Source organism: Tribolium madens, unplaced genomic scaffold (genome assembly GCF_015345945.1).
Source record: "Tribolium madens isolate multiple individuals breed KSU strain unplaced genomic scaffold, Tmad_KSU_1.1 Scaffold_91;HRSCAF=231;Tcas5.2_LG7, whole genome shotgun sequence".
In the NCBI taxonomy this organism is placed as follows: domain Eukaryota; kingdom Metazoa; phylum Arthropoda; class Insecta; order Coleoptera; family Tenebrionidae; genus Tribolium; species Tribolium madens.
The window spans coordinates 2,785,128-2,798,130 of NW_025401063.1; the positions used below are offsets into that span (position 1 = coordinate 2,785,128).

At 34.1% G+C, this 13,003-nt stretch overlaps 4 protein-coding genes across 5 annotated transcripts in view; 3 read left to right on the top strand and 1 right to left on the bottom strand.

Moving 5' to 3' along the window:
- The first annotated feature begins 3,849 nt into the window (after positions 1-3,849).
- Positions 3,850-5,483, top strand: LOC123010541 (D-beta-hydroxybutyrate dehydrogenase, mitochondrial). Its single transcript, XM_044407525.1, has 3 exons — positions 3,850-4,680; positions 4,727-4,879; positions 4,930-5,483. The coding sequence occupies exons 1-3, from the start codon at positions 4,227-4,229 to the stop codon at positions 5,436-5,438; spliced, it is 1,116 nt and encodes a 371-aa protein (XP_044263460.1). The 5' UTR covers positions 3,850-4,226; the 3' UTR covers positions 5,439-5,483.
- Positions 5,484-5,504: 21 nt separating this feature from the next.
- On the top strand, positions 5,505-6,147 carry LOC123010543. Its single transcript, XM_044407527.1, has 2 exons — positions 5,505-5,763; positions 5,806-6,147. The coding sequence occupies exons 1-2, from the start codon at positions 5,505-5,507 to the stop codon at positions 6,042-6,044; spliced, it is 498 nt and encodes a 165-aa protein (XP_044263462.1). The 3' UTR covers positions 6,045-6,147.
- A 3-nt stretch (positions 6,148-6,150) lies between these two features.
- Positions 6,151-7,034, top strand: LOC123010542 (39S ribosomal protein L11, mitochondrial). The gene is made up of 3 exons (XM_044407526.1): positions 6,151-6,436; positions 6,482-6,671; positions 6,719-7,034. Exons 1-3 carry the CDS (start codon positions 6,305-6,307, stop codon positions 6,982-6,984), a joined length of 588 nt encoding a protein of 195 aa, XP_044263461.1. The 5' UTR covers positions 6,151-6,304; the 3' UTR covers positions 6,985-7,034.
- A 1,051-nt stretch (positions 7,035-8,085) lies between these two features.
- Positions 8,086-13,003, bottom strand: part of LOC123010474 (cyclin-dependent kinase-like 1) — a 9,843-nt gene continuing 4,925 nt past the window's right edge. For both annotated transcript variants that reach the window (XM_044407387.1, XM_044407388.1), the window contains 4 exons: positions 9,733-10,126; positions 9,465-9,694; positions 8,395-8,532; positions 8,086-8,348 (listed from right to left, as the gene is read on the bottom strand). In XM_044407387.1, the coding sequence (XP_044263322.1) occupies positions 8,238-8,348; positions 8,395-8,532; positions 9,465-9,694; positions 9,733-10,126 (873 nt within the window). In that variant the 3' untranslated portion in view covers positions 8,086-8,237. The remainder of the gene's footprint in view (positions 8,349-8,394; positions 8,533-9,464; positions 9,695-9,732; positions 10,127-13,003) is intronic.

A 13,003-nucleotide genomic window follows, 5' to 3' on the forward strand; every position in this document is an offset into this window, starting at 1 on the left:
GAAAGTTAGATTTTATTATTTATTTACAAAATTTCACATTTGGTATAAGTGGGAGGAACATAAATGCGTATAATTGATCTTATAGTGCTTATGTTTCTAACCTTATTCTTTCTTATATCTAAAAATATCTCAAAAATTATGCATCGTAGAGTATTTTAATCTATTGCATCGTGTTCAGCGCGTAATTTTTCGACTAAAAAAACATATTTCAAGCGTTTTTATTATTTAAGGTAAATTGACTATTTTTACGATTTTAGGTAAGTACCTACTACCTTCAAAAACTCGAAAAATTCGTAATTTTTTAAACTTGACCAAATAACGTTTTATGCATTTTTTTGAGTCTTTAGGACCTCTAGAAATGTAAAAAACGTTATATGGATCAATTATAAAGTAAAAAAATTTTTGGATTTTTGTCAAGATTTTGGTCGATTTTTGTCATCCGGAGCGCTCTATTGCCCATAACTCCGGACTTATTGGTAATAACCTCTTATATTTGGTACCGCTGGAAAGAGAATTTAATTTTCTATCATATACAAAAAAGATCAGTGTTCTACGATAAATAATTATTGAGAAAATATCTCAAAGTCAAAAATATGAAAAATATAAATCCGACTATAACTTCAAAACTGTTACGAATTTTGCAGTTTTCTTGACGCCAATCGATTCCCCAGAACATTTTACATAGGTTTACGTCAAAATATTATGTCACTGAGACACAGTTTTGCCGCAATTTACAAAATAAAAAAAAGTAAAAATGTGTTAACGATGTTTCCAGGCGTGTTCTCCGGTTAATTTTACATATAGTACTAGTTTTTCATAAGAATAAAAAAATGTTGATTTTTTGGTCATAATCGGATATAGTGCTTATGCTTTTAGCCTTATTCTTAACTTTATTACTCAATATCTCAAAAACTATGCATCGTAGAGTATTTTAACTTGTTGCATCGTGTTCAGCGCGTAATTTTACGTCTAAAAAATCATATTTCAAGCGTTTTTACGACTTTTAGTAAATTGACTATTTTTACGATTTTACTACCGCTCACCTTCAAAAACTCAAAAAATTCAAAATTTTTGAAACTTGACCCAATGTCGTTTTATGCATTTATTTGAGTCCTTAAGACCTCTAGAAATGTAAAAAACGTAAAATAGATCAATTTTAAAGATAAAATTTTTTTTGTTTTTTGTCGAGATTTTGGTCGATTTTTGGCACCCCGAGCGGTTTAATGGCAATAACTCCGGACTTATTAGAGATATCCTCCTATATTTGGTACCGTTGGATAGAAAATTAAATTTTCTATCATATAYTAAAAATTTCAGTGCTCTACGATGAATAGTTATCGAGAAAATTTCTGATAAAGTCAAAAATATTGAGAATTTAAATCCGACTATAACTTCAAAACTACTACGAATTTTGCAGTTTAATTGACGCCAATCGATTCCCCGGAACATTTTACATAGGTWTAGGTCAAAATATGATGTCATTGAGACACAGTTTTGCCGCAATTTACAAAATAAAAAAAACTAAAAATTTGTTAACACCCCCCCCTTAAAATCTAGTGTTTTTGAACATGTCTCAGATTCGATTTAAACCTATCTTATCCGATAGATTTTGACGCGCTAATTACGAATTTACCAACCACATTGGGCTATCTCCTTTAGTTTCGCCGCAATCGGCGTTTAAAAATTCAAAAWTTTTTTGCGAGATATCGACTTGGCTTTGGCCTCAGTCGATAGATTTTCTTACGCTGATTACGATGGARTTRRAHTBWTWGCTCTAAGTCTWATAGTTTGGCCGTAATCGCCGTTCAAAAAGTGAAAATTGTCAAAATTGTGAAACTTTAAACGYGTTTTTCTACGAAACTATAGRACTTAGAGCAAAARGCTAAAAACCATTAAAATTAGCTTAAAATTATCTATTTACTGGCGCAAACCGGAAGTCGCTCCGGGTTATGGTTCCGGGTACAGAGCCATTTTTAGTTTTTTCAAAAAAAAATTCATATCTCAAAAACTATGAGTCCTTAGGTCAAAACAGTTTATTCAGGCGTATTCTCCGGTTAATTTTACATATAGTATTAGTTTTTCATAAGAATCAAAAAATTTTGATTTTTGGTGCTTATACTTTTAGCCTTATTCTTACCTTTATTACTCAATATCTCAAAAATTATGCATCGTAGAGTATTCTAACTAGTTGCATCGTGTTCAGCGAGTAATTTTACGTCTAGAAAACCATATTTCAACCGTTTTTACGATTTTTAGTAAATTGACTATTTTTACGATTTTACTACCGCTCACCTTCAAAAACTCAAAAAATTCAAAATTTTTGAAACTTGATCCAATAACATTTTATGCACTTATTTGGGTCTTTAGGACCTCTAGAAATGTAAAAAACGTAAAATGGATCAATTTTAAAGTTAATTTTTTTTTAATTTTTGTCGAGATTTTGATCGTCTTTTGGTACCCGGAGCGCTCTAGTGGCAATAACTCCGGACTTATTGGCAACAATTTCTTATATTTGGTACCGTTGGAAAGAAAATTTAATTTTCTATCATATATTACAAAGTTCAGTACTCTACGATGAATAGTTATCGATAAAATTTCTGATAAAGTCAAAAATATCAAAAATTTAAATATGTCTATAACTTAAAAACTATTACGAATTTTTCAGTTTTCTTGACGCCAATCGATTCTCCAGAACATTTTACATAGGTTTACGTCAAATTAGCTTGAAATTATCTATTTACTGGCGCAAACCGGAAGTCGCTCCGGATTATGGTTCCAGGTACAAAGCCATTTTTAGTTTTTTTCATAAAAAATTAATATCTTAAAAACTATGAGTCCTAGGTCAAAACGGTTTGTACAGGCGTTTTCTCCAGTCAATTTTACATACAGGATGCGCCAGAGCTCGCGCCCCAGAGAAAAATGCCATATAAGGTAAGATACCAGGAACATGGAAAAAATGTTAAAAAAAATTTATCTATAAAAATTTCGAAGTTATGAGGGTTTAAAGTTCGCATTTTGACTCTATTTATTTCTGTTGGGAAAATAATTTTACAAGTTTTTTTGCTATAGGCTATTAAAAGAGGAAACAAGGAAGCTGTATCCTAAATTGTAACTCTGTTCAATGTTATTTGTGGCTTTCTTTGGCAAAATTTTTATACCTTTATTAAATAATTGTAAAAAAACATATTCAAGACATCATTAAATAGACATAAAAAATGTCATATGTCAAAAAGTAAATGTCGAAATTTTTTGACAGATAGAATTTTTTAAACATTTTTTTCATGTTCCTGGTATCTTACCTTACTTAAAAAATTTCTCTGGGGCGCGAGTTCTGGCGCACCCAGTATAGTACTAGTTTTTTATGAGAATATTTTTTTTTTGATTTTTTGGCCAAAATCCAAAGCTTCGCTTTTTATTCTTAACTTTATTACTTAATATCTCAAAAACTATGCATCGTAGAGTATTTTAATTAGTTGCATCGTGTTCAGCGCGTAATTTTACGTCAAGAAAACCACATTTCCAGTGTTTTTATGATTTAAGGTAAATTGACTATTTTTACGATTTTATGTACTACCGCTCACCTTCAAAAACTCGCATTTTTTTAAATCTTTAGGACCTCTAGAAATGTAAAAAACGTTGTATGGGTCAATTTTAAAGTTGATTTTTTTTAACATAAGGTAGTAAACATAACGATTTTTTTCATTATTTATGTGATTAAATTTAGAATTAATTCAGAAAATTACATTAATGACACTTTTGTGTGAATCGGTCTTTAAATTAAAGATGCATTTAGACTACTTGATCCATATTAAAATGAAAAAGAGTATAAAATTATTTTTCCAACAGAAATAAATAGGGTCAAAGTGCAAAATTTAAACCCCCATAATTTCTACATTTTCATAGACAGATTTTTTTAACATTTTTTCCATTTTCTTGACACTTATGTTTCTCTGGGGCGCGAATTCTGAAACATCTTTTACACCTTTGAAAACAGGGTAAAAATCTTTAAAAAATGTGTGCTGAAGGGTGAATAATACCTTAAAATTATTAGACAAGCATGTCTTAGCACTATTGTTATCATTATTGTGTCTTAAGCCTATTTATTTATGAATTATGATCCAAACAACCTAACCTTGAAAAAATGACATTTGTCTGAAAGCCGGTTTTATTCAATTTTACCACTTTATTGCCTCTTATCGCTATGTGAACCGGTCCAAATCAGTAAAATGAGTATTGTATCAAAATTGTGCTTGACCGTTTTTGAAATCGTAAACGAGCTCTACATTGGGGTTGGAGCTGGGGTTGTGGGGCTAGCAGTCTTGATAAATCACGGTTACAAGACCAATCAGCTGTTGAGGACCCTCACCGTCTCTGCAGTATCCTTAGGAAGCCTCATCTACGTGTTCCAAAGTTCGGCCGAATTGAAAACCCCGAGTTTGAAACAAATTATTCTCATTTCTGGTTGCGACTCGGGTTTGGGGTTCTCCCTCGCGATCCACGCCGCGAGGATTGGGTTCACCGTCGTCGCCGGCTTTCTGGACCTGGAATCCCCGGGGGCGAAGGAAATCAAGCAGTTTCACCGGAAGATAACCCAAATTCACTTAGATGTGACAAGCAAAGAGAGCATTTTTGTGGCTGTTGAAACGATAAATCAGTACCTGAATAGCAACCCGAGCTATGGTATTTTCACTTTTTGTGATTTCGTGGTTCAATTATCGTTTTTTAGAGTTCTACGCCCTTGTTAACAACGCCGGGGTTATGGTTTTTGGGGAATTCGAGTGGCAAACTGAAAGACTGATCCACCAACAAGTCCACGTCAATTTAATGGGGACTATGAACCTCTCACGGGCTTTTATCCCGCTCCTCAGGAAATATCACGGTGCACATACACAATTTTTTCTACTACCGGGTTCATTATTGTTTGTTTAGGTAGGATGATTAATATTACAAGTCATTGTTCCTTCACTTGTCTCCCTGGATTGGCAGTTTATGGGGCCACCAAAGCCGGGGTTAAGGCCCTCAGCGACGGTTTGAGGATAGAATTGGGGAAATATGGGGTGAAAGTGGTGATGCTCACCCCTGGGTCTTTTATAACTCAATCGAATATCATGGCGAAGCACCCTGAGCACGTCCATGAGATGCACCGGGGGTTCACTAAGGAGCAGAGGGGCTTCTATGAGGACTATTTCCAGCGGTACCATGCGTATTTACTCGGGATTACAGCGCCTAAAATCCCTAAACCGATCCAAGACCCCACTTTGTATCGAAAATTTGAGGAGGCTTTGTGTCTGGAAGCCCCAAAACCGGCCTACAAAGTCGAGCCTTTTCGCTACGCTTTTTACCACTTTTTATTCAAAATAAGTCCCACGCCGTTGCGAGACTTCTTCATTGTGAAATTTATGAACATGCCTGAATATCACATGACTCAGATCTGGTAGTTTTATGCCAAATTTTATTTTATTTTAATAAAAAAACACGATTTTTGAATTGTTTTATTGTCAAACATGACACGTCACTTGCTCCTCTTCGTATTTTGCGGCGTTTTTGGCCAAACCCGGGCCGATAATACCCCCCTGTCGGGCCCCACGGACCCCGGCCTCATCCAGCAAGTGAACCCCAATTACGACGCCATTAAGGGGCTGATTTGCTACCAGTGCCATTCGGTCACGACCGAATTGCAGCCCTTGTGCGACAAGTCGATTTTTAGGCTGGCGACGCGCCAGGAGAAGTACAACATGTCTCTGCAGTGCCCCTCTTATCAAGGTTTGTGCCGGTGAAACGCGACCGAATTCAAGTGTGTTTTAGGGTCTTACTGTTTCACGAAAACGCGGAAATTGAATCGACACGTGGAAACGTTCAGGGGCTGCAGTGGCCCCAAAGACAAGCACGGGAATTTATTGAAAGTGGGGTGCATGATCACGAAAAAGGAGGTTTTGTGCTTGTGTGATACGAAGTTCTGCAACAGGGCCGTCGGTTGTGGGGGCGTAGCAGTTCTTGGGCCGGTTTTGACCACAATTATTTTAGTTTTTAACGAGTTTGTTTGATTTTATTCAAATTGCCCGCGCTAAGAAGCGGTGGTGGTCGAAGTTTTTTGTCCAATTAGTGAGACAAAAATTATGTAAATAAATAAAACAATGTTTTTGGTAATTGTTTTATCACGTTTACTGCATTATTGTATTATTACAGCATCAAATTCGTTACATTTTTCTTAGTTGTGGGGCGTGACTCTAGACACTTCCCTGCTTTGCTTTGAGGTTATGTGCCTCACATTTATTCAAAATTAAATACCAAATAGGTTTTTGCAATGTCTAAAGTGGGTGCTCGAATGAAAACCTTGAAAAAGGTTGTCGAAAAAGTGAAACACGGTAACTTGCGGACGAATATCCCCGCAGGAATGGCCGCTGCTGGGCCCCCATTGGGGCCCATGTTGGGACAAGTAAGATTTACATTGATTTATCTCTTCACTTTTTTGTGATTTTAGAGAGGTATAAATATTGCCGCTTTCTGTAAAGATTTCAATGAACGCACCAAAGACATTAAACAGGGGATTCCCCTCCCAACACGAGTTAAAGTGAACCCCGACCGCAGTTACGAGCTTGTGGTTAACAAGCCCCCAGTTGTGTTTTTTCTAAAACAGGCTGCTGGTATACAAAGAGCGGCCATGGAGCCAGGTATGTGTGTTTTTTGGTGACTTTTATTTATCATTGTTGGGTAACAGGTAAAGAAATTGCGGGTAAAGTGACTCTGAAACACGTTTATGAAATAGCGAAAATAAAAAGTGAAGACCCTACATTACAAACGCGAACTATAGACGATTTATGCAGAATGGTTTGTGGGATTGCCAGGTCTTGTGGAATTGAAGTCGTAAAAGATCTAGACCCTGAAGAATATAAACAATTTCTCGCAGAAAGACAGCAAATAGTGGAACAACAAAAGAAAGAGTTGCAGGAGAAGAAAGAGGCTAAAATGTTGAGGACTGGTTGATGAGCCAGTTATTTTGTAGACTAGTGTACTTTTACAAATATAATTATAAAAAATTACGTGTTTATTATTATTTCAAAGCCTCACTGGAAGTTTTTTGTAAAACAAAAATCGATTTTTGGTTACGTAAACATAACCCCAGTTTTTGACATTTGTTCCAAGTTGGCCAACACAAAGACAAAAAATTGTTAAAAAAATTAAATTTATACACCTATTAGGTCAATGAATTAATCACAAAAACTTTGTTCGTTGTTGCTGCAACATGATGCACAATCATAATTCCATTTGATTCAAAATTCGGCAAATAAAATTGACAATTTTGTGTTGCCATGTTGGCACCCTGCGAGTRTTTATTTTGATTTTGATATCTGTCAAAATCTTCAAGGGGGTTAGATATGTCTTTGGGTAAAAGATTCATCAATTTTTGCAACGATAATGTGGTCATGATTGCGGGAATAGGGATAATAATAAGTATCCATTGGACATGGAATAGATTACAGAACGTACCAGCATTTGTTGACCCATCAGAGAAGAAAGAATTGCCCGTTATTCTTGTAAGTATTGAATTTGGGGGCCACTTTTTACTATGATTCATTGAAGGCTGCAAGATATTTAAAACAGAAAAGCGTGGATAAGTATCGCGAAATGACAGGGGCTGAGCCCAAAGAGCAGTGATTTTGTCAGGAATTCAAGCTTTAAAATTGTAAATATTGATTAGGAAATGTGAATAAATGAATAGTCTTTTAAAACGCGTTTCCGTTCTATTGTACTATATTGAAATGCTAGCTGAAGAAGACTGCTACTCAAGCAAGTTTTTGAAATTGCAATACGAGCCACGTAGCGGCGAGGTGAAAAACAAACGGTTGCTTCGAAGGTCTATTTTGCACTTTGTATTATTTAAAAAAAAAGAAAAATAAATTCAAGTTCACTCCAGTTGAATTTTTCCACTCAAGGTCAAGATTTTTCCATAACAACATTGTGACCAATATTGAAAAAATAAGTACACTAGGCTATTAAAGACGCAAAATAGAATTTTTTTGCGTAGGGTCATTATTGAGGTTTATTAAGTTATGTAATTGTTATTATTGCTTAACTTCAATAACGAAATGCCTCAATTTTTTATTTTTCTCAACAAATACAATGCAACTATTACGCTTAATTCTACCCCTAAAATATAACACTTTAATTTCCAAATACACAAAATAGAGATTTGCTGTGATAAAATCGATTTACTTTGAGAAAAACGAAAGTTTGTGTCAAATAGTCGGTAAATGGTCAATTTTGGATCGTTGATTATTATTTTGTTTCGCCGGACTTGTCGGTTTATTCATCGTTAATTGAGGTAAAGAGGTACCATTGAGTGAATTCTGAAACAAATAAAAAATACCACAAAATTGTGTTTTATTATCTTACTCGTGACCTGTCCCTTGACATCTTCTCAAAATTTTGCGAGTCGGATTCGTCAACTTTGAAATTGAAATTTTCGAAATAATCGTGTGTGAGGAGCATATCACAGGTCCACCGCTTCAGCGGGTCTTTATCCAAACATTTCTACAAGAAATCGATGTTATTCGAGAATTTTTAACAAGAATTGGTGCTCTTTTTCATATTAATGTGCATCAAGTAGGTTATAGTAGTCTAAATGAATTAGAGATGGGCAAGAATCATCGATGTTATTAAAACATCGATTTTTTGCTTACAACATCGATGACATAACATTCCTAACAATCGATGTTTTGATCAGTTTTTTTTTTAATATGAAATTATGTATTTTCATAAATTATTTTTTATGTTCAATAAAGCTCGTTGCACTGACTGTGGTGCTGTTTTTTACAATTGATATTAATAAAATGTAGGATGCAGGGAATGTAGGGACCTGTAATAACAAATCTGTCAAGTTTGACTATTTTCAAAAGCAGGACACACGATGACCGAAGCAAAAAATAGAATTAAAGGAACTAGACTTAAAAAATATTATTTTTAAACTCATTGAAAAAAAAGACTGGTAGATAAGTAGAGTGGAGTAAGTAGATGCGTTATTATATAGAAATATTGTATTGATTTTTAAATAATGTTTATTTTTGTTTTTTATTTTTGATTCACACTTATTTGACTCATTTTCAAAAAAGCAAATCAAATTGCAAACATCGATAGAATATCGTACATCGATTAAAAGTCATGAAAAAATCGATATTGTTAACATCGATGTTTTTGTTTCATTTTGCTCATCTCTAAAATGAATCTTTAATTTAAAGGCTGATTCACACAAAAAGTGTCATTAATATCATTCAGAACAAATTTAATCACATAAAAAATGACAAAAATCTTTGATGTTTGCTACCCTATGTTAATTACGTGGTTAATTTTAATTATTTTTACACATTTAAGGAAGATTGAGGTTAGGATGTTTGAATTTTCGCATGGTTGCCACCTTAATGCGTACTTCGGTGCATATTAATATGAAAACAAGTTGGTACACCTACTTTTAAAAAATCTATCGTGGTGTGGTTGCACATGGGCAACTTGACCTCCAGCGGCACCATTTGCTGGGGCACTGGCAGAATAACCCCTTGGAAAAAATCGTTATTCTTGAACGCTTGCATGTGCCTTTGCAAAAGGTCACCAACGGTCGATCTGATAAGGTAGAGCTGATCCACATCGGATTTCCCCGGCCAGAGCGCCTCCCCCTTCACCAACTCGGCCAGAACGCAACCTAAATCAATTAGCCCCCCGATTCGCCCCCTTACAAACCTATCGCCCAGACGTCCACCGGAGTCCCGTATTGCGTATCCCCGACCAGCAGCTCCGGGGCGCGGTACCACCGCGTCGCCACATAATCCGTGTAGTTCTCACCCGGACTCAGCATCCGGGCGAACCCGAAGTCGCACAGCTTCACCACCCCGGAGCCGGTCAGGAGGATGTTCTCCGGTTTGATGTCCCGGTGGATGCACCCATGGTGGTGGCAGTACCCCACGGCCTGGAGCGTCTGCCAGATGATCTGCTGGGTGAGCAAATGGGGGCACCCACGGGGGTAGCGCTCCAACTCGTTCAAAACTGTGCGTTCGCAGAATTCGAACACCAAGTGGAGGCGGCGCTTCCGCCGGAATACTTCCAAAAGATTCACGAGGTTTGGGTGTTTCAAATTCTGAAAAATTTCAGTTACACAAGGCGACAAAAAAAGTCATGTTGTGATAACTTGACAAATTTTATATCATTTTGTTCGTTTCAGTGAGACAAATCAAATGCACTAAAAAAATTTCAAAAAGTCCACACACTGAACTAAATAATTTTTTTCTAATTTAAATGAATTTAAAATACTTGAACTTTAAAAAATCATTACTCAATAACTATTAGGCCGATTTTTTTCAAATAAAGACCATTCTAAAGGGATGGACTTGCCCTTTAGAATGATATGCAATTTGAAATTAAATATTGGCAAACTTTTCTTCGAACAGTGTTCGAAGAAGTTCGAAGTAATCTAAGAAAAACTCTACGAGTATTTTTTTTTTCTTTGTCACCATTGTGTAGGGCATCTTTTTATTAGTAAAAATCCAAATTTTTAAAATAATATACCGAGTAGTTTTTAAGATATGATTTTTTGAAATTAAAGTTTGCTATTCAGGTATTGCGCCATATAGGAGAAATGCATGTTAATCTTACTTAAAATTGCATTTTTATAAAAGTATTTGTTTTAAAATTCTTCTTTTGCTTAAAAATTGTCAATTACACCTTCTTTGTTCTACTTAAAACAAACAAAGAGTACCTGCATACTAATTAAAGCAAATAAAGAGTTTTTTTGTTCTAAAAATGATTACTGATCATTGAGCAAAAAGGATCTAGAAGTTTAAAGCAGTAGCTTTAAATATAAGAATAAATCTTTTTCACATTAAATGACTTTCCATTCAGATTCCAACTTGTTCAGTTTGTTCTAGCTTTCTGAACTTTTTTTGAAAATGTTCTCAGCAAATGCTTTCTCATCACTTTCTACTGATGTTGAATGCAATAAGTCAGTTGCTTCGTGTGAAACTGTTATCACAACAACTACTACCTACAAGCTAACTGAAGCTAATCGTAATAAATAAATCAGGTGACTTATTGCATTTAACATCACTCGAAAATGATAAGAAAGCACTTGCCCAGAACATTTTCAAAAAAGTTTAGAAAGCTAGAACAAAGTGAACAAGTCGAAATCTGAATGGAAAGTGTTTTGATTTGAAAAAGATTTGCCCTTATATTTAAGGCTCGTGCCTTAAACTTCTAGATCCTCTTTGCTCAATGATCAGTGGTCATTTTTACAACAAAAAAACTCTTTATGTGCTTTAATTAGTACGCAGGTACTATTTATTCGTTTTAAGTAAACAAACATTTTTTGTTTATTCTAATTAGAACAAAGAAGATGCAATTGACCATTTTTAAGCAAAAGAAAAGTTTTAAAACAAATACTTTTATAAAAATGCAATTTTAAGTAAGATTAACATGCATTTCTTCTATATGGAGCAATGCTTGATTAGCAAACCTTAACTTAACTTCAAAAAATCATATCTTGAAAATTACTCGGTATATTTTTTTGAAAATTTGGATTACCACTAATAAAGAGATGCTCTACACGATGGTAATGATGAAAAAAAAATTACTCGTAGGGTTTTTCTTAGATTATTTCGTTTTACTTCAAACTTCTTCGAACACTGTTCGAAGAAAAGTTTGCCAATATTCAATTTCAAATCTTATATCATTCTGAAGGGCACGGCCATCCCTTTAGCAGGAAATCGGCCTAACATTTATTGAATAATGTTTTTTTAAAGTTAAAGTAATTTAAAATAATTTAAATTAGAAAAAAAAAATTTTGTTCAATAGTCCGGTCAAATTAGTCATAAAAATAGTGGTCAAATAACGAAAATTCCGACAGAGCCCTTGGGTACACCATTAGAAATAAAGTGTCAAAAGTCCCCATCGATCCCATGTGTGCTAAAAAAGTTATTCGGGGTCAAAGGTCAATATTTGACGTTTTTTAGATTTTCTTCGAAAACGGCAAGTTTTATCAAAAAAGTAGCTCTGACGAAAATTATAGATCTTAAAATTATCTACAAAATGGTCTTTATACTTTTTTTCCAAGAATCACCATTCCTGAGATATCGCGATTTTAAAAGTTGAAGGAGTAACGTTCTACATCATATGCACATACAGAGTGCGCCAGAACTCGCGCCCCAAAGACAAATGCCATGTAGGGTAGGGTACCAGGAACATAAAAAAAAATTAAAAAAATTCTATCTATAAAAATTTCGAAGTTATGAGAGTTTAAATTTTGCACTTTGACTCTTATTTATTTCTGTAGGATAAATAATTTTCCACGTTTTTTTGCTACAGGTTATTAGAAAAGGAAACAAAGAAGCTGTATCCTAAGTTGTAACTCTGTTTAATATTATTTGTAGCTTTTATTGACAAAATTTTTGTACCTTTATCAAATAATTATAAAAAAACATATACAAGGTCATCAGTATTATTAAATAGACATAAAAAAATGACAAATGTCAAAAAATAAATGTCAAAATTTTTTGTCAGATAGAATTTTTTAAACATTTTTTCAGTACTCTGGGGACTACTCAATTACTCCCTTTCAAGGAAATGCGCGATTTTTTGAACAACCTGTATGTATCACCAAATAAATTCTTTTTAATTCTAATGGAATCGAGATATTTATAAGTTTAATGAAGTAGAAGAAAAATTTCAAGTAAAATAAGATACCAGGAAAATAAAAAAAATGTTTAAAAAATTTTATCTGTCAAAAAAATTTGACATTTGTTTTTTGACATTTGACTATTTTTTATGTCTATTTAATAATACTGATGATTTTGTATATGTTTTTTTTACAATTATCTAGTAAAGGTACAAAAGTTTTGCCAATAAAAGCCACAAATAACATTGAACAGAGTTACAATTTAGGACACAGCTTTTTTGTTTCTTCTTCTAATGGCCTGTAGCAAAAAAACTTGGAAAATTATTTTCCCTACAGAAATAAATAGAG